This window comes from Microtus oregoni, unplaced genomic scaffold (genome assembly GCF_018167655.1).
Source record: "Microtus oregoni isolate MIOR12 unplaced genomic scaffold, Mior012 000050F_ref0000143, whole genome shotgun sequence".
Taxonomy (NCBI): Eukaryota; Metazoa; Chordata; class Mammalia; order Rodentia; family Cricetidae; genus Microtus; species Microtus oregoni.
In genome coordinates this window covers 12461785-12483688 of record NW_024543256.1, presented here as the reverse complement: position 1 = coordinate 12483688, position 21904 = coordinate 12461785, and the positions used below count along the sequence as shown (strand labels likewise).

Below are 21904 nucleotides of genomic sequence, written 5' to 3'. Positions count from 1 at the left end.
ACCATCCAAGCTTTTTCTGGATTCCCTTACCCTAGTGTTCTAAAACCAATATTTACATTTTCCTTTTAAAATAACCTGAAGAATGCAAATGATGTCAAGGGCTAGCCTCTAGTTATGGGAAAAGTCTCAGCTTGCCACTGTAAAGAGCCACCTAAGGCTCTTTTTTTTTCAAGTTTCAAAGATTTATTCATCAGTTTAATAAACTCCAAAAAATCAACATGATTTCATGCATTCAGAGGAGTATTTCCTGGTCAAGTGGAAAATTGTGCGGATGCTTCTGAAAGACCTTCATTATAAGCAGCTTTATGGTGAGTTTCAAGGTTTAGAAGTCAGGGCCTTCTTTCTTCAGTTTGCTGTAGTCCACATTCACTGAGTAGAACTTATATTGTTCATTGGGACCCAGTTTGTTCCAAGGCTCTGGGTTATTTTTCCTGTCCCAGCTGACATCTGGATTGAACAATGCCAGGCGCATCACATACAGTGCTGCTCCAGTACCTCCTGCTCCAATAAATACGAAGAGAGGAATCAAGCTGGGATGCTTCTTGGCTTGCCCGATGATCTGACGGAGCATGTTTGCGGCAGAGGCCTACCTCCACGGAGACAGGAGAAGGAGCGCCGGACACAAACCAAGCGGCTTCTGCCACCTAAGGCTCTTTTAAAGAAAGTCTAAGCATTGCTTTGTCTAAAACAAAGAATGTGCCTAAGAGTGGAAAGGGAAGAGAGGTGGGGAATGGAAAGGGAAGGCAAAGCTGAGCATGCATGGGGTGAGAGGCAGACTTGCTGCTCACCCAGAATAATGAATGGGTGAGTCAGACCCAACCCACATGTGATCTGACCACATCCTGGCTTCTCCTACCACACAGTGGCTACAGCACAAGACAGGCAGTATGCCATCTGACTTTCTTTGCCAACCCTGCCCATCAGCCTATTATTCTGACATCCCCACAGTGTTACTACTGTATTATTAGAAAGGAAAAGGTTGGCAGGCATGGCATTTCTAAAGTTATTTCATTAAGGTTGACAGCTTTAAACTGTGCTTTCACAGGGAAAGAAAAATAAAGCCTTGTTATCAAACAACTACTTGCTAGTCCTCAAACCCCAAATGGGTATTAAATGTTCATTTGTATACTTAAGATCTTACTTGCCTTGCTTTACTAGAATACTGAATTCAAAGACAGCAACAATTGTATCTATTTACGAACCCACATGAATTAATAAAGCCTTAGAATAAAAGTAGATACAGCATCTCTTCTCAACTCTAAGTCAGGGAATCCTTAAAAATCCACCTCACTTGATTACATTCTCTGTGTGTTTGTGTACTTGCCCCAAAACTACATGCTGAAACTACATACCCTGCAATTGTAAAACATTTCTATGAGGAAGATAGACCCTTAGACGGCAGAGTCATCATAAAATGAAATTAGTATCCATATATAATAAAACTGAGGCACCCTGGATGTCCCTTCTATGTTGCAGAGACATGGGAAAAAGCAGACAAAAGTCACCAGACTTTCTGTCCTCTGGTATACTGATTCTGACCTTCCTAGCCCCTTGAACTATGATAGGACAGATTTCTGTTGTCTATAAACCACCTGATTTTCTTTCATTCTGTTTCAGCATCCTGCACAGAGTGAAATATTCAGTGTAGAAGTAGAATACTGTGAAAAATAAGCTGCTATGACCCTCTAATGTTGTCAATTTTTATGTAGCTTCCTTCTCACTTTGTCCCTGTGCATTTTTGCTTTGGAATTCTTTATCTTATTCTTCTCTCTATAGATAGCAATGGTATGTAGGAGTGTAGGTTTTGCTGATAAATTAAGCCACACTCACAAGCTTAGTCTATTGTTCCTGTAAGAACATGGGCGATTTCCTTAGCTTCTCTGTACTCAGTTTGGTTATCTGTAAAGTTGTTGTGCCTACAATTAACTTATAGTTTGGGTAGGAGATTAAGTAAAAATATTAAGTAAAATAAATAAATAAAATATTACTGTATTAGTCATTTTATTTCTTCTCCTCTTACTGGGTCTCTCAGCCAGGCAACTCCCTTTCTCTGCTGCAGTAACTGCTGCTTTTCCCTCCTCTGTTTCTCATTAGCCTCTCTCTGCTTCAGGCAGTCCAAAGAGCAAGCATCACAGTGCTTGTAAGTGCTGTACAAGAAATTCCAGTGAGAGACTCCCAGGTCTCTACAGGTGAGGAAGTCCTTAACTTGAGCATGGATACCTTGCTATTGTCTTTGAAATTTCTTCTTTGGAGAGCGTCAGGAAAACCAAGTGAAATCCTCTGGGAGACTGGAGCAGTAGGACTAGTTCTGCCTATCGGGCATCCTGGGTATGAGGCCAACTATTAAATTCCTTAAGATGCCTCTCTCATAACGTAGCATATATGCATATTTAAGGGTTTTATTTAAAAAATTTTAAAAACTCATTGCATATTTTATAGAATTTTGACTCATTTTATACATCTATTTTATAAGTGATTAAGTCAGATTAACGTATATATCAACTCAATATTTAGCATTTTTATAGTAAACAGTTTTCAAATTCAGTAGTTATTTTGAAATATTATTAACTATAACAATCACGCTATGCAGTTAACATTGAAAAATTTTGTAGCATTACTGAGGATTGAACCTGGGGCCTCATGCATGGCAGGAAAGTACTTTGCCACTGTGCTACATCCTCACTCCTATTTGCCTTTTTCAAATCTTGAGACAGGATTTTAGTAGGTTAACTAATGTGAATCCCCGGGTAACTTTGTGGCCCAGGCAGGCTGTGAATTTGTGGTGTCTCTGCCTCAGCCTCCCAAGGACCTGAAATTATAGGCCTGTGCAGCAAGACCTCTCCATTTCAGATTTCATCTCGCATCACAAAATAATTTTAAATGATGAAACTGGAGATTGCTATGCAAACAAAGTACGTTATATGCAGACAGACAAATGCTGCGTGTTTTCTCTCATATGTGAAATCAGATATTAATGTGCCATGTATGTGTTTTACATGTGTGTGTATATATCTGTATAGGGTATAACACAGAAAGGGGATCATGAGAATAAAGGAAGAGATCTTAAAGGAAAAGAGAAGGCAAAGGAATTCACGTGACATGAATGTGGAATGGTGGCAGTCAGGCTGTGAAGAGGCAGTAGGGATATACATGGAACTTGGGAGAGCTGATGCCGTTATTAGGGTTAAGCACTTGCCTTAGGCAACCTCCTCAAGCTAGGTTCAGTCATATATCTCCTCTACACTAGTTAAAGAGATATGTAATCGCGAAAAACCAAGAAAAGAGATTTGGCCGTATAAGAAAGAAGCACGTACATCCCCTAAGTTCATCCTCAAAGTACTAATGTGAAGCTTAAATTTCAGTAGATGGCAAGAGGTATGCGTCAGCATAATTAAGTAGTCCTGGCCAAGGTGTGGCCAAACCACAAATTGATCTACTATTTTCATGGCTCCTGTCTATACTGCAAGGCATTCTGTAAAGTGGTCAAAATTTGCAACGTTTTTCCAAGAGTCAAATTCTTCCTCCAACTGGCCCCAGGGCTTTAGCTTTTCTTTTTCTCAAGCATGGTATTTCTACGAAAATTTTAATTCTTTGAGATTCATTATTTCAAATCTGATGGCCAAAAGGAGAGTTACAAATATCTCTTTAGGATATGTCTTCTGTTTCAGGAGAATGGTGAGCGAGAGAATAAAGAAGAACAAAGTACAATGACAGACATTTGTTGAAAATGCAATAATAAATCAATTTTATTTGTATGCTATCAAAATAATAATAGAAATTAAAAACTATTAAGTGGATTATAACCTTAATATTCTTGGATCTCAATTCATGTCTATAACACCTTAATGCAGAGTGCCAGAACAGATATGTTAGCCAGAGTTGGCATAGGTACTCTATATAACGACCATGCCTCCAGGTATCTATTTTCCTCTGTCAGCTTTTTTGCTACATCAGCCTTAAGTGCTTCTATTGACTGTACCTTATGGGCAATTATTGGCCATTTGGTATTTGTGAAGTTTGTGTCTTTTCTCTGATAGGAAATCTAACACTATCTTCTGACGTCTACATAACACCATTATTTTTTTTAAGGCCTGTATAATTGCAAAAGTCAAGATTGAAAAAGGGATTAAGCACTAGTTGGCCTGTGTTGCATTGGTAAATGCAAGCGGAGACATTCTATATACTTCTAAGAGGAAGTATCTTTGAGCTTCACTGTTACTCACATATGCTTTATATGAATGACCTTCAACATACAGTGACAAATATGTTTATCTGTTCATAATGATTCCTTTCCTGCTGGTAATCTCAAATCTATTTGGATTTGATAACAGCTGGCTGTGACTGCATAAGATGTTTCATGCCCCTTCACACATATAGCTGCTTGAGAAGTTCCTGTTCTTACCCACATACCCAGCCTAAATCAGGGTTCTCAAAGCAAACAAGAACCAAGGAATATTTCTGCTAGAGGTTCTTCACTTTAGACCTGCTCTCAAGTTAGGAATATAGCTTTATTAGATTTTAAAGGTGAGCTGTGAGCACTGATATTTACTTGAGTAGATTTTTAATAGTGCTTAGCTTCTATTATTTCAGGGAGCTTATGGTATGAAGGTATTCCATATTTTTGAGACCTGGTGGTTTCTTCGGATCCATCTTGTGGACCACATTAAAGGAAAGATATTCAATGACTGGCACTTTTCTATAAACTAAAATCTGATGGGTCTAAAACCTACCTGGTTTAAGGATGGTGGATTCTATGGATCAAGTGAATTATTATGAGCCAATGTTGATAATGTCATCTACCAGACGTAAATATAAAAAGCAGTCCACTTAAACCAAGTTTGATAAGAAAATACAACCATGAGGCTCTATGGAGCACTTATTAATGAAAGTCAAATGACATATGGTGAAGTCCATATTTCTTCTTTCATCTGATGTCATGGAAGTGAGATCTTTTCTTTATCCTCTTGTTTTTTGAAGGACTTTTTTATTGTAGGAGGATATGCAAAGAGTAGAAAAAGGGACTGTAGAAGAATGAATTTGTGAAACGACCATAGATAAAACAAAATGTCCTTTTCAGTAGGAGGTCTTAGGGTTTCTATTGCTATGATAAATCAGCATGATTGAAAGAAACTTGTGGAGGAAGTGGTTTATTTCACTTAATACTTCCACATAACCATCCATTATCTAAGGAAGTTGGGGCAGCAACCTGAAGGAAAAAAATTGAAGCCAAAGCTATGAAGGAACACTGCCTATTGGCTTGCTCTCCATGGTTTGCTTAGTCTGCTGTTTTTATACCATCTAGGACCATCTGAGGTAGTATCACTCAAATGGACTGGACCCCCCTACATCAATCATTAATGAAGAAAAATATCACAGAAGAGTAGGTAGAAAGATTGTAGAATTCAGAGAGTTAGGAAGTCTATTGATAGTGTCTCTTATCATGGTAGGAAAAAGGCACCAATAAAATCTCAGCAATATAGTTTCCTGAACAAATCACCACAATGACAACACTAGCCAACATACAAGTGTGGACAGGGGAAATTTGACATGGTACTGTCCCCAAATGAAGAATTAAGGTGGTCAATGACTGCTGAAAGAGGGAAAATCAGATTCCTCCAGAGAAAGGTTCACGCATCTGATGTCCAATACCAAGCTCTAGGTATGTATACATATGAACAATGTTAAATGGATTCAATGGACTGTATATACATGTGTGCATGCATGTTCTCTCCCTCTTACACACACACACACGAAACAATAGTCATTAAAGAAGATCATTAATTGGAGGGAGGGACTTGTGGGAACTTTGAGTGGAGCGGGAAGGGTGGAAGTGATGTAGAGACAGGGATGATGTGTGGAGGTCTCAAAAAAAATTTTTAAAGTAAAGAATCACACTCCCATTTTTGACCTCACCAGTGTGTTCTGACCATCTGAATTAACTGGCTGTGATAGTTGCAAACAGTTTCCTTGTGGAATATAGAAGCTCAAAAGTCTCAGCAATGTGTTAAAGATAAGTTTGAGTGAAGATTAGAAGACACTCTGAGTCAATGGCCCTGGGTAAAGCGGGGGCAGTTACAAAAAAATATAATGCCTGCTCTGAGAAGGAATGATAACACTACCAACATATAGAGTGGAACCTATGAACAGGGAATGGAAAAGATGTATCCAAGTCTGAGGTAAACAGATTTCATTAAAACACAGACTTCCTAACTCCATTTTCTGGGATTATTTGCTCTTATTCTGAGGAGCTTGCTGATTAAGTAGTAACAGATATCACTAATACAGAAATCTCCTTACATATGTAAAATATGTTTAATACATAAAAGGCCATGATTAGAATATCTCTGAAATGTACTATTAGCTATTTTGTACATTATTTGAAAAGAAAAAAAACTTTATATTTAGAAAGTGCAAAATGTTGTGGTTCAAACCTGAGTCATATTTTAAGTGATGTAAGTCCTTTATATTTAGATGTATAATGTTTATTGCTTGTGAATATCGATATAGAAATCAGAATAGGGAGAAATATCTAATTTACCTGGTCTTTACTTTAAAGAACATAACGTTATTTAGCTTCTCTAGGATCATGAATTATAGGCTCAATGTCCTTTATTTATGGCTAGAATCCAGTTATGAGTGAGTACATACCATATTCATCTTTTTGGGTCTGGGTTATCTCACTCAGAATAGTGTTTCCTATTTCTGTCCATTTGCATGCAAAATTCAAGATGTCATTGTTTTTTATCGCTGAGTAGTACTCTAGTGTGTATATATTCTACACTTTCTTTGTTCATTCTTCCATTGAGGGGCATCTAAGTTGTCTCCAGGTTCTGAACCCGAAGAAAAACATATCGTTATCCTCCTGGATAATGGAAGTAGACATGACTGCCAGGCAAATATTGGGAGCTCGGGGGTGGGGGTGGGGTGGGGGTAAGGGGAGATGGGAAGAGAAAAGTAAGAAGGGGAGGATGGGGAGATCTTGGGGGAATGGGATGTTGGTATGGAGGAAGGGTGAATATGGGAGCAGGGAAGTATATATCTTAGTTAAGGGAGCCATTTTAGAGTTGGCAAGAGACTTGACTCTAGAGGGGTTCCCAGGTGTCCATGGAGATGTCCCCAGCTAGTTCCTTGGGCAGCTGACGGGAAGGAACCTGAAATGGCCCTATCCTATAGCCATACTGACGAATATCTTGCATATCACCATAGAACTTTCATCTGGCGATGGATGAAGCTAGAGACAGAGACCCACATTGGAGCACTGGACTGAGCTCGCAAGGTCCAAATGAGGAGCAGAATGAGGGAGAACATGAGCAAGGAAGTCAGGACAGCAAGGGGTGTGCCCACCCACTGAGATGGAGGGGCTGATCTATTGGGCGCTCACCAAAGCAAGTTGGACTGGGACTGATGAAGCATAAGATCAAACCGGACTCTCTGAGCATGTCGGACAAGGAGGGCTGACTGAGAAGCCAAGGACAATGGCACTGGGTTTTGATCCTACTCCATGTACTGGCTTTGTGGGAGCCTAGCCTGTTTGGATGCTCACCTTCCTAGACCTGGATGGAGGCGGGAGGACTTGGACTTTCACTGTAGATGCTAAAAGTTTAAGTATAGTAAATAATGCTAGTCAATACACATATCTGGGCAAATGTATGAATATAAAATGAGAGTTCTCTAGCATGCTACATCTTTCTTTTAGAATAATCAAAGGTGATTTAAAAATTTAAAACATAGTGGCTGGAGAATTGGTTCAGGGGTTAAGAACCAGCACAGCACATGAAGAGGTCTCAAGTTTGGGTATCAGAACCCATGTTAGGTGGTTCTCAGCAGTAATAACTCTATCTCCAGAGGATCCAATTCCCACTTCTTATCTTTCTGGGCACCTACACTTATGTGCACAGACCCCCATTTACACACACACACACACACACACACACAAATAAAAATCATTTTTAAAAGTTTAATATATGGAGTATGTTGAAGTCAAAGACAAATCTAATCCCACTGTGCAGAAATGACCAGTGTTTATGTTCCATCCTCCAGAGTCTATCCCACAATAAGCACTACCTCTCAGAATCTTCGTTGCTTATGATGCTCTAGGGTCATAGGCAGCATTAAAAATAAAAATAAAAAAACCCATTCATTTCTACTTTTCTACAGTATATCTCACTTTGGAAAATGATCTACAAGCAATCATGGGGCTATTTCTCTTCCATTTTTAAAGTTAGAAACATCAGCTATTTTCAATTTGAAGGAGCTTGCAACAAAAAAATGAAGGGAATATGCTGATGACTTGAGGCTAAGAAGCATGGTTTGTACGAACAGGGCTGTAAATAATATTAAAGGTGCTGAGATGACCTGGATGGGACAGAAAGATTTATTTCATAGTTTATCTGAACACTCCTGGGAGATAGACAATAGAATACAGGATTAGTGTTCAATTCCATCCATTTTTATTGAGTCAGGGGATGTTTAGAGAAATTTATAGCACTCTTTGAAAGTCAGCATTTTTAATAAGAGGCACTGAGAAAAGATTACTCCAAGGGAAGTCCAGGTGACAAAACAGAACACGAGTCACAAAGGAATTTATAATGGCTGAGCTAATCGTGGCAGAGGACACTCCGGAAGGCAGACCCCAGTGAATTATCTGCTCGTTTTCCTCAGTACTGCCTGTTATCCTGCTTCTTTATCAATGGCAATTTCAGTGTTTTGGATCCTATCTTTAGCAAATGCAGTGTAATGCAGAAGCCTTAGTTTGTGTAGTAGTGTCATTCTGGGACTCAGAAATCATTCCAGTTGTAGAAATATATGTCAGAGAGCTGACAAGATGGCTTAGACTCTAACCTTAGAGGTTAAGAGCACTTGCTGTTCTTCTAAAGAATTGGATTCCTTGTGCCTGTCCTAGGTAGCGCACAACTGTCTGTAACTGCACCTCCAGGGAATCTGAAGTTCCTTGCTGACCTCCATGAAAATTGTACTCATGTGTTAAAAGGCATACACAGATAAATACATACACTCATTGAAAAAACAATTGAATAAAAAAGAAATAAATGTCAGTACAAAAAGGCAAGTTTCATAGACTTGAGAATGGGCATTATTCTTGAATATCAAGAGAAACAACACTATTATTAATTTCAGGACCATGACTCAATTAATGACAATATACACACACACACACACACAAACGTGAGAGATCCCCAAAAGCCCCTGGATTCTGCATGCCCAGCCCTGGAATTACAGACAAATATGTGCCACTACACCCACATCGTTTTACATGGATTCTGGGAATAGAACACACGTTCAAACAATCCATCTCACCAGCCCTGTGTTGCATAGCAATTTTCTCTAAATTGGACACATTCTGTATTAGTCAGGGTTCTCTAGAGAAATGGAATTTATATCTATCTCTATCTATCTTTCATCTATCTAATTATCTTCTCTAGAGAAATGGAATTTATATCTATCTCTATCTATCTTTCATCTATCTAATTATCTATCATCTATCTAATATATATATATATAACATTTATTGGCTTACAGGATGTGGTTCAGTGAGTCCAGTGACAGTTGTCTACACAGAGAAGATTTGAGAATCCAGTAGCTATTCAGTCCATAAGACTGGATGTCTCAGCTGGTCTTCAGGATATTTCAAAATCCTGAAGAAGTAGGCTCTAATGCCAGTGAAGGAATGGACTTGCTAAAACAAAAATAAGAGCAAGTAGATTAAAAAAAGAGCTCCCTTCCTCTATGGTCTTTCTATAGGCAGGTGGCCAGAAGAAGATGCCAAGAGTAAAGGTAGGTCTTTTCACCTCAAAGATCTGGATTAAAAGTATATCATCCCACCTCAGAAGAGGTGGATTAAAGGTGTATCTTTCCACTTCAAATGATTTAATTAAGAAATCTCTCACATGATGTGCTGAATCATTTGAGTTTTAATTAACTCCTGATGCAGTCAAGTTGAGAACCAAGAATAACCACCACATCCACCCCTTCTTGACTTGACACACAAACATATCTCCTTATGTCATGCTTAATTTCCAAAGGAAAACAATAGCCTGGAAAGTGCTTTACGTCAGAAGGCAAAAAACTCAAAATACCTCCAGGAAGTCCATGGAACTGACTAGATCCATTAGGCCTCTCCCACCCAGAGTAAGCCATAAAAATGGCAAAGAGTGAGTCTCAAAGAAGCCAAGCTGCACAGAAGGCCATGACACCAGAGCTGCTGCTAGAAGAAGCAGAAAGCAGTTGAGCTGTCTGGAAGAGATCAACTGAGGTACTTGGAAAGGACAGTCGCCAACCTGCATGCTGTGCAGTTAGCTCCAGGTTCTCAGCTTTGGTGAGCTGTCATCATGCTGGGGTGGGCTTTGTTGACAAATTTATCTTCGAGTCATTTCTTTTCCTACAAGTAACCCCTCATTCATAACCTTATTAAGTAAACCCAATAAAAACCATTGGTTCACTGGTTCAAACTTTGGTGGTATCCGTACTTTGGTCTGTTGCATGCACTCTACCTGGGGTAAGCAGATGCATATGTTGTGTCTCCCCCAAAAAATTCTTGTCACATATCACCCTGTAATATATTTTATACTGGGGCCAATGTGATAAGCACCACACTGAAGAAACAACTCAATACTGAGGTTTGTAAGATTATATACTGACTTTAGTTTCTCCCAACCCCTCAAAAAAAATCATACAATATCTGAGTTCATTATATATCACAGTGAGAAGAGTCGAGGAGGAAGCTCATTTAAAACCCATATGGTACCTATTTTAAAGCCACTAAATTTGAAAGTGGTTGGTCAGAGAGTACTAGATACAAAATCAGATGTTGCTGCTCTAATAACAAGTAGAGAGGTTTTAAGATATGATGTTATGTAGGTCTTTGAATCTCAAGACTCTGTAGTTGCATTGAATGTGTTTTTCAAGTACTTAAATGTCATTTAAATAGTTTTCAAGTATCTTCTTAGTAAAATATATCTGTTTCTCTTTCACTCTCAGCATTCCTTAGCTGCCTATAGTTGCTTGCATAGGGTTGAAGCCTCTTGAGCTCCTCCTTCCGTATTAGCAAGTCTTATGGTGTCATCCTTGTTTAGATAGCTATGTTGATGAAACTTCATAGCTGAAAACATACATGCAAGCAGCATTATATGAACTGGGTAGGTTGTGTTTAAGTATGCAGGAATGTACATAATTTATATGTAATCATATAATATACATTTTATATTCATATATCCATTATATATGCACACATATATAAGAAGATAGAAAGAAAGATGAAGAAGAGTACATGAATTTGAAAGAGAGCAACGAGGGATACATGGGAGGATTTGGAAGGAGGGAAGGGAAAAGTGATGTAATTACATCATTATTAAAAAAATAAATGTACAAATAAATAAATTACGCTTCATGGGTGCTCCAGGGAGAAATAGACCATAGAGGCTATTCATTAGTTTATTTGGAATTTATTGCACATGCCATAATTAAAGAGGCACTTAAACATTTGATTTGTACTTAAAGTGCACATAATTTTAAAGACATTCTCCAAATCTTCCCAAGCAAGCAAAATAACATTTTTGCTGAAATCTGTCTCATGGCCTGTTCTGTATCACCATGTACAGACTGCAGGAGGTATAATTCATCCATAAAAGACAGCAGAAATATGCACCACTTTGAATTGTTTTAATATTGTGCACAAGGGAATGGAGGAGAAAATTAACTGCCGTATGCTGCCTCGTTCAAAGTATCAGATGGATAATAATAAAACAGAAAATGTATAAAATCATTTAGAGCCTTTTTAGGACCATATGCTCAACTTCACTGACAATAATCAACTATAATATATTTCAGAAAATAGGAGTGGAGAGAGTATAATTCTGCTTATTATACTGGCTGTTTGACTTCAAATCATTTGAAGACTTTATGAATATACAGAAAATGTGCTTTCTAACTAGAGGTAACTAGAAATATGATAAAGATGAGTTCCATAACTTATGGGGCAAGTTGTTCCTTTTTATGACATGACTCATGTTTTCATCCATCAAGAGGCAAACCCAAGCATACAGTTTTCATGACATTCAGACCTATTACAATTCAGGAAAACTTTCCTCTGTCTAATTAAACCTGCTGACTTATGTAACACACACACACACACATGCGCACACACACACACACACACGAGGACAGGAGGTGGTGGTGGATGGATAGATGGATAAATGAATGGGTAGGTAGATGGTATTGAATACCAGCTCGAGAAAATCTCACCACACCATTCCATTAAACAATAGGAAGCACTACTGTTAACATTCTTTTTTCTCTCCAATAATTGAATAAGAAATGTCCCCCATAGACTCATACCCTTGGATACTTAGTCCCTAAGTTGGTAGGGCATTGTTTGTGATACTTAAAGGATGTTTGGAAGGTGGAACCTTGCTGGAGGAAGTACATCGCACAGGGTGGTCTTTGAGACTTTAGAGCCTCATCCTGGCTTCCACTTTGGTCTCCCTGCTTCCAAAGTGATTAAAATTTGTTCTTTCAGCTTCCTGCTCTGACTACTGCTATCCTATTATGGCTTCCTATTATGGTTTTCATTCTGGAACCATAAGCCCAGAGAAATCCTTTCCTTTTTGAGTCACTATTGGTTGAGGTATTCTGTCACTAACATGTCACCTCTCTGTTTCAATAATCTCATGGTATTGTTTCTGAGTCTTAAATTTTTCCTCCTTGTTTTCCTAATATTGAGTATGAAGTTCTTTGAGGATAAATGAATAACATCAGTTAAAATATTGAATTAAATCATGAAATATCATATCTTGAGGACATATTTAGATAGACAAATGAATGAGTAAAGAAATGAATTGAAGGTAATATGTAAATTATAGCATTGTCCTTATATTAATCAAATGGCATTTGAAAAGCAAGCCACATTCATTTTTCATGGAATTTTTGGTTTGTTTCATTACTTCATATGTATAACAGTATTTTTTAATCTACTAATTTAGCCATGTAAACATCAGAGACATACTGAAATAGATGTGACTTCTAGATATGAATATGTAAGGTGACAGACAAATTAAGTCTCCTAAAAGCACTTAACAGTGTGTAGAAATTTTTAAAAATAACAATTCAAACATTTGTAAATTGGCTAAAGGCATAAAACAATCAAGGATTATTTATTTAGAAAATGAATATTTTGCCTTTGGTTATGAAAATTAGAAAACTGTGCTTTTTAAATTTCCCATCTTTGCTGCTGCCTACTCTCTCTGTCAGAGTCAAAGCAGACATTGCACCTGACTATGCTAGGCAGTTAGAACTGGCAGTCTCTGTCACTGTCAGCATATAGTCACTTGATTCAGAAAGGTAAGTATTAGTGACAATCTTGGCCAGCAAAGTTGTCAGTGAAAGTGATAAACTTTGAGTTCAGTGAGTAAGAATAATCAACAGCCTAGTAACTGAAGATTGCAGCAATAGCTGTATAATCATAGCCGGGCGATGGTGGCGCACGCCTTTAATCCCAGCACTTGGGAGGCAGAGGCAGGCGGATCTCTGTGAGTTCGAGACCAGCCTGGTCTACAAGAGCTAGTTCCAGGACAGGCTCCAAAACCACAGAGAAACCCTGTCTCGAAAAACCAAAAAAAAAAAAAAATCATACAAACTGGAATGGTTATATTGTTGTATACTATTGCACAAAACATTTAAGAAGAATGCTTAATAACAAAATAATTGATGTATATTTATCTTATATGTATCATTTTCACAATTTATAACAATAACAAATATATATTTGCACCTATTATAGAGGCTCAACATACATGAAACAAACCCATAAGTAATCAAGAAAAGAAATTACAATTCAACAGCAATTTTAAGCTGCAAGCAGTACTTTGGTTATTACCAAGCTAGACATTCACTTGCAAGGCATTCAATAAACTAATTTAAAAAATAATATTTAGCATTCTCAATACCTTTGGCACAGCGATATATAAGAAAACCTAAAACAAAATCAGATGGAAATAATATCCAAAAGCAATACTACAATTGACTGACATTTAGAATAGGGTGATCAACCACTATAGAGTACATATTAGTTGTTCATATTTACTACTTTTTCATTATTCATTAACCATTTAATGGGAACTGCCATGTTTTATTTTGACTACTGTAAAAAAGAGCATGTGCGTGGCGAACAATGAGGGCTGATGAGAAGCCAAGGACAATGGCACGGGGTTTTGAACCTACGTAATGTGCTGGCTTTGTGGGAGCCTAGCCAGTTTGGATGTTCACCTTCCTAGAAATGGACGAATGGGGGAGGACCTAGGACTTACCACAGGGCAGGGAACCCTGACTCCTCTTTGGACTGGTGAGGGAGGGGGAGAGAAGTGGGGGGGAGGGGGAGAAGGGTGGGAGGAGGGGGAGAAGGGTGGGAAGAGGGGGAGGGAAATGGGAGGCTGGGAGGAGGTGGAAACTTGTGTTTTTTTCTCCTTTTCTCAATAAAAAAAATTTTTAAAAAAAGAGCATGTGGGAGTAGAGATGTCTCTTTAGTGTACTGACTTAACGACCTCTAGCTATATCCCCAACTTTGGGGTTTCTGGGTTACTTTCCAATTCTTAAAGAAAACTCCATAATGTCTTCCATGAATGCAATGCTAATTTATATTGCCACTGAAAAATGTGAAGAAATCAGCTTATTAACCATTCTCATCAAGTACTTGTCATTTTTAGTCTTGTTGATGACAACCCTTACTGGAGTGAAGTTATATATCTGGGATTTTCATTTTTCATTTTCAACATGTATTAACTTTCTGGTACTATAAGGAAATACCTCAGACAATTAACTCACAAGGAGATGGGTTTATTTAGCTATAGTCCTGGAGGGTATAGTCAAGAAAGGGGCTCAGGCAAGTGTGAAGATTGCAGTGTTGTAGCAGACTGTGTGCAAACCAAACTATTCATATTGAGAGACAAGAGGCATAGGTTGGGTAGGTGTTACTGTATCATGCAGTACTTTCCTAGAATCTGCATATTCCTTTTGCTTCCTAGTACCATGTTAGGAACAAGCAAACAAACAAACACCAGGAAAGAAAACAAATAACATTTCCCTGGTATGGTGGGTAGTATACTCTTGTAGTCCCAGCACCCAAGAGGTTAAGAAAGAAAGACTGTGAGTTCCAAGACCTAGCTGAAAACAAGTGGCCAGCAATTAAACAGAACCCAAGATAATGGCATCCTATAATGTTCTTCAAAAAGGAATGGACCCTGTGGTCTACGGACCTCCTACTAGGTGCTAACTTCTAAATAGCCCCAATAGTGCCATTCATGGGGGAAAAGTCTTTGACAAAATAGACCATCAGGGACACATTCATGCAATGCATAACACTGTGCTCTTTGCCCAAATCATGAACTCAAGATTGCTAATCAATGGAGTTTTTTATTTTATCCATTCTGACAGGTGTAAGATGATATCTCAAAGTTGTTTGATTTGCATTTCCCAGATTGCTAAGGAGGTTGAGCATGACCTTAAGTGTCTTTTGGCCATTTGAACTTCTTCTGTTGAGAATTCTCTGTTCAGTTCAGTGCCCCATTTTTTAATTGGGTTAATTAGCATTTTAAAGTCTAGTTTCCCGAGTTCTCTATATATTTTGGAGATCAGACCTTTGTCTGTCGCGGGGTTGGTGAAGATCTTCTCCCAGTCAGTAGGTTGCCTTTTTGTCTTAGTGACAGTGTCCTTTGCTTTACAGAAGCTTCTCAGTTTTAGTAGGTCCCATTTATTCAATGTTGCCCTTAATGTCTGTGCTGCTGGGGTTATACATAGGAAGCAATCTCCTGTGCCCATCTGTTGTAGAGTACTTCCCACTTTCTCTTGTATCAGGTTCAATGTTTTCTGACTGATATTGAGGTCTCTAATCCATTTGGACTTGAGTTTTGTGCATGGTGATAGATATGGGTCTATTTTCATTCTTCTACAGGTTGACAACCAGTTATGCCAGCACCATTTGTTGAAGATGCTTTCTTTCTTCCATTGCATACTTTTAGCTCCTTTATCGAAAATGAGGTGACCATAGGTTTGTGGGTTAAAATTCGGGTCTTCTATACGATTCCATTGGTCGACTTCTCTGTTTTTATGCCAATACCAAGCTGTTTTCAATACTGTAGCTCTGTAATAGAGTTTGAAGTCAGGGATGGTAATGCCTCCAGAAGATCCTTTATTGTATCGGATTGTTTTGGCTATCCTGGGTTTTTTGTTTTTCCATATAAAGTTGATTATTGTCCTCTCAAGATCTGTGAAGAATTTTGATGGGACCTTGATGGGGATTGCATTGAATCTATAAATTGCCTTTGGTAGAATATAAGTGATCAGATCCTGCCTTAGTGATTTACTTACTTTAGCAAGGCTCCACATGCTAAATGTTCCATCACCTCCCCAAACAATATCACTATCTGGAGACCAACACATGTACTTCCAGGGGCCATTTCTCATTCAAACCACAACAATGTCTTACTGTCTAAAGTTATTTACATATTTAATGCATTTTCTTTATAAAACAAAGAGAAAATAATCCCATAATTTTTATGAACATAATAAACTCTAAAAATCCAAAGATATCCTCCAGACAACAATAAAGTAGAGGTATTATAATGTGTGCTTTCAAAATACACAAGAAAGCTAAAGTAATGGAAACAGTGTGGTATGAAAATCAAAAGTGTCATATAGACTAATGGAATATAAAAAAGGAATTCCAGCAGTAAACTACACTTAGCATGACAACATCATGACATCCATGGTTAAAATAAATATTTTTGGAAAAAGACAGTGTATTCAATAAATGGTGCTTTGAAAACTGGGAATGTCTATCACAAACAGAACAGTAAATTTAGATTTCTAGCTCTAATAGTTAACAAAAACGACTGAAAAGAAACAAATGCCTTAAACATAGGGCCTGACATTTTGAAGATACTAGGAGAAACTGATATATAACACTGGAACTGCAAGGATTTTCTAGATAAGACCCTCAAACCACAGCAGTAGCTGGGGTCAATTGAGAATGAATTGTAGCACTGCAACAAGCATTAGAAATGACACAAAATGGATCATAGGACTAAGAGTTAAGCTTTTCGCCTGCATTGAAGTCAGAATAGAGGTTTAGTCTTTAGTATTTGATGTCTTCAAATGTCAGCAGGTTATCCTGGAAAGTTCAGAGCCTCAGCTGTCTCCATAGGTTAATATGAACATCAATGCCATCTAGAGAATGGTTGGTTAATAAACCTAGAATTTCTTACTTTCAGTGACTTTTGCCGAGCTCTGGAGAAGATAGCCATTGAGTGGATATAAGTAAAAACCAGAGGAATTTTTGTTTGAATGTCACAACAATCATTCAAACAATTTTTTAGTCTACTTCATGTATTACTTCTGAGATGTGACTATCTTAAATGATTGCAGAGTTTTCTCCTCCAACTGCAAACAGGGTTGAAACACATTATGTACTCAAGACTTAGTAGTTGATTGACTGATTGAACTTTTCAAGTTGAGCTCACTGTTTTCACTGGGTTTAGATGAGAGAAGATGCCGGGTCACTTCCTTGGAAACTTATTTGCATAAGGAATTGTGGCATGATTCCATGTTTACTTATACAGAGGTCAATGTTCCAAATATTTCTCAGAGTTTTACACAAGTTTCTCTTACCAATAAATTTGTGTGTGTGTGTGTGTGTGTGTGTGTGTGTGTGTGTGTGTAGTTTAACAGTGGCAGCTTAATATGTTTGGATTGGATTTAGGGAACTTGAACTGTCTGGCAATGGAGTTTGGATTTTGTACTATGGGTAACAAAATGGACTTTGATGGAGGATATGGTATTATAAGAACTGTGATTTAAAAATTAAGGTGTAGAGGGAAAAATAAGGTTGAGAAATGGAGGTAGAGAGAAGGACTACCTAGGAAGCTGTTTGAATTGTTCAGATATGGAAAATTGTGGTTAGAGCCTAGGAGCAGCAAGTAGTGGAAAGTAGAAGAGAGACTCAAAAGAAATTTTGCAAGACAACATAAAGGAATAGTTGACACTTTCTCACATTCCCTTCCTGTATAAGACATGACACAGCTCAGCATTCAGTGATCTCAGCAATTTGTTCGTATTATTTTTTCAAGATTTACTTCTCACTAACCATGCTGCATGCTTCATGCCCCAAACTTACTGGAATGCTTCCTTTATTAAAGGATAAAGTCTAGACTTTCCCACTTAGTCTCCCATCTCTGCATGTGCAAGTCTGATTTGTCTTTGAAAGTCTACTTCAGTTATGATCTCATCCCTCACACCTTCCTGATTTTCCTCTAGCCACAACAAACCTATTTCTCTTGGATTTTTGCAGAGTGCTTAAAGTCTTACCTCTGCATTAGCAGTTACCTCACTTTACATACGCATTTCAAAAGATGAAGTTTAAAAGTCTTGGCGTGATATTCAAAGCTTTTCACACTAAAAGTACCTAGTTCTATGGGCATTGATTTGTTCCATAATCAATTCATCCAATAAATATTTGAGTATGGGATAAATGTGAGATATGTTGCCCAGGCCTGGAGTTAAACAGTAAAAAGACTGATAAAGTCCTGAATCTCACAGGTCATATGTTGTGGTAGGAGAGTCATGGAAAACCATTTAAATAAATCAAGGAAGACTTTTATTTAGTGATATGAAAACCATGACCATTCAGAATAATGTAGAGCAAGAAGGAAGAGCCTCATTTTAAGTAAAACAGCCTGCAAAAGTCTAACTAAGCAGCTTACATTTAACTGAAGACAAGGGAAGCAGTTTTGTTAAGAGTGTGAACAATGAAACTCCAGGCAAAGGCATTGCGATAGGAAAGGCTTTGGTATAGTCAAAGAACTGAAATAAAATTGGTGACAAATTAAATGTACTGAATTCTAAGAGGGGTATGAAGTAATGCTGGAGACATGAAAAGAACGTTAGACTTTTCTCTAAGCTCACTAGGAATTAACTTAAGAATTAAAGCAGCAGACTTAAGGAAGTAAGACTTAATTTACACTTAAAAATAAACGTATCTGTTCATTGTGCATGTCCAGGACAACAATAGGATCACCCAAGTCATCAGAGAAATAAGATTACTAAGAGGGTGAAGCTTAAGTGAGAGGAGAAGCAGACCAATGGTGACCTGCTTGCAAGATACACTTGCGCAATACTGACACCAAAGTTGTGGGAATTGCTAATAAATACTTGATTGAAATTAAAGTCCATTCCATGAGATGGAACCCATGCCAATGCTTCTCATGTGGCCAAGAACCTGAGGCTGGAAAGGGTGTGTACCTTCTGCTAAAGGAATATAGCAATACAATGACTCATAAAGACATTCTGCTCTACTCATAGATCAGTACCTTGCTCAGCTCTCATCAATGAAGCTTCCCACAATGTATGGGAATGAATACAGTGATACACACTACAACTGTATTCTACAGTCTTTGTCCTAAATGGGATTTCTCCTTCAAATCCCTCCCCTCAGGACTCAAGGAACTCTGTAGATGATGAGGCAGAAAATTTGTAAAAGCCAGTGGAGACGGAAAACAGCAATGCAAACCAGCACACATACATACACACTCATAAACTGTGGCAGCATAGCCAGATGGGGTCCCAGGGCTGAGAGAGAAAGTAGACACAAGCCCCTACCTCTAACCCCAAAGCTATCTCCAGTTGCAAAGCATGCACAAGGCAAAGATTAGTCTTCTTCAACAGCATCTCACTCACTATATGAACCACAGTGAAGGGCAGGCCCCATTCTCAGAAGTAGATGGCCAACACAAAACAAACTCAGTGGGATTTTTTGGAGTTATTTTGTTCTCACGATGCTTTGAGTTTTTTTTAATCTTATAGATCTTTGACTATATATTATGGCTTCCCATCTTGCTTTTGTTGGTTTTCTGTCTGCACAAATGTGTCTCAGTATGTATGTGTTTCTTGTGCTTTCTTTTGGCTCTTTATTTTTTCTTTGTTTTGCCTTATTCTGTCTTGCTTGTTTTTATCTTTTTCTATTCCCATTACATAGTCAAATTACTTTTAAAATTACAGGTCCCTTATTTACTTTTGTATTATAAAAATATACATGGTGAGATTGTACATTGATTACATTCTTTTTCTTTTTAAAAATATTTTTATTCTTCTTCCATACAGTACATTCTGATTGCAGTTCACCCTCTCTCTTTCCTTTAGTATCTCCCTGTACATCTTCTCTCTCATAGATTCAAGCCCCCTCTGCCTACCCTCAGAAAAAAAGCAGGCCTCCCAGGGATATCTACCAAACCTTGCATAACGAGCTACCATAAGACCAGCCACATACCATCACATCAAGGCTGAAAAAGGTAATCTGTAGGAGAAGAGGCACACAAGTAGTCAAAAGAGAGAAAGCCCCAGCTCCCACTGTTAGGAATGTTTTATTTTATCTTATTATTACTATTATTATTTTACATGCCTGTTTGTGTTTTAATGAAAGAAAGGATGTGGATTCAGGTGGGTGAGGAAGTAAGGAGGGTCTTGGGTTTGGGGGAGGGGTACCATCACGGGACTATATTATATAAAAAAATTCTACTTTTCAATTAAAATAAATAAAAGGAAAAAAATTTCCAGTCTTGGGCCAAGGATATGACTCACTGGGGAAGTATTTGTGACACAACCATGGGAATATGAATTTAGATTCTCAGCACCTGCATAAAAAGTATGGTGGGATATATCTGTAACTTCAGCTCTGGGGAGGTAGAAACAAAGGACTCTAGGGGTTTCCTCTGACAGACAGTCGAGTTGAATCAGTGGGAGATAAGTGAGTGAACCAGTCTCAACAATAAATGTTAGTGAAGAATAAAAGAAGACATATGAATTTGGCCTTTGGGCTACTTGCCCCACCTCACCACCCTTATACCCATTCCCCTACACACATACAAAGAAGAAACACCAATTTCAATGGAATACCCACAAATTTAATAACTTGACTTATTTGGCATTTTTGAAAATAATTATAAACACAAAGAGCAGGTCAAGGGGTTTATTTGGGACAGTGGTATATGGCAGGGAATAATGCTATCAAGAGAACACTAGGAATTATTGTAGTTATGCTGTGCTTGAATATCTTACATGTGTTCAGAACTAAAAATATATACAGAACAACACATAATAACTGATTAAATAATACTAACTATATGTGTTATTATAATATTACATTTTGGGGGATTGTTATTTTACAAACGTGTAAAATGTTAACCTTGAGGGAGGGCTGAGAAAGAAGATGCACAGGATATTTGAGTTCAATGATTACAAATCTATATTTTTTAAAATAAAAAATATTTAAAAGTGAGATGATTTATAAGGCATGAACTTAAAATATGTTATTTTCTAGAATGAATCGACAAGTGAAAAAGATAAAAAAGATAACATATATTATCTTTAGAATTCATATAGATATTTTCCGTGAAAGACGAGAAGTAGGAAAGAGAAAAATTTGAAAGTATGCTTTTACTATTCCAAACATAAGATGACTAAAAAAGCAAACCACTACCATCCAGGATAAATTTACTTTTTGACATACCAATTAATTTCATACAATATTCACATACACAAATATATATTAAAAAGAGTGGAGAAGCCAGGCAGTGGTGGCGTACACCTTTAATCCCAGCACTCAGGAGGCAGAGGCAGAGGCAGGCAGATCTCTGGGAGTTCGAGGCCAGCCTGGTCTACAAGAGCTAGTTCTGGGACGGGCACCAAAGCTACAGAGAAACCCTGTCTCAAAAAACCAAAAAAAAAAAAAACAAACAAAAAAAAAGTCTGAGGTTCAAGACCTGAAAAATTCCCTCTGACTTCCACAGACGTGTCATGACATGCAAGTTCTCTCAAACATTAAGTACATAAAATTAAATTAAATATA

General features: G+C 37.8%; 2 protein-coding genes across 2 annotated transcripts in view; both read right to left on the bottom strand.

The window, feature by feature from the left end:
• Positions 1-21904, bottom strand: part of LOC121437110 (X-linked interleukin-1 receptor accessory protein-like 2) — a 573807-nt gene that overhangs the window by 186107 nt on the left and 365796 nt on the right. The gene's annotated exons all lie outside the window — the stretch shown is intronic.
• LOC121437134 (cytochrome c oxidase subunit NDUFA4) lies at positions 161-639 on the bottom strand. The gene has a single exon (XM_041636972.1). It carries the CDS (start codon positions 569-571, stop codon positions 323-325), a length of 249 nt encoding a protein of 82 aa, XP_041492906.1. The 5' UTR covers positions 572-639; the 3' UTR covers positions 161-322.

Coding starts and splice junctions, on each gene's coding strand:
- LOC121437134 (XM_041636972.1), bottom strand. CDS start 571: ATGCTCCGTCAGATCATCGGGCAAGCCAAGAAGCATCCCAGCTTGATT.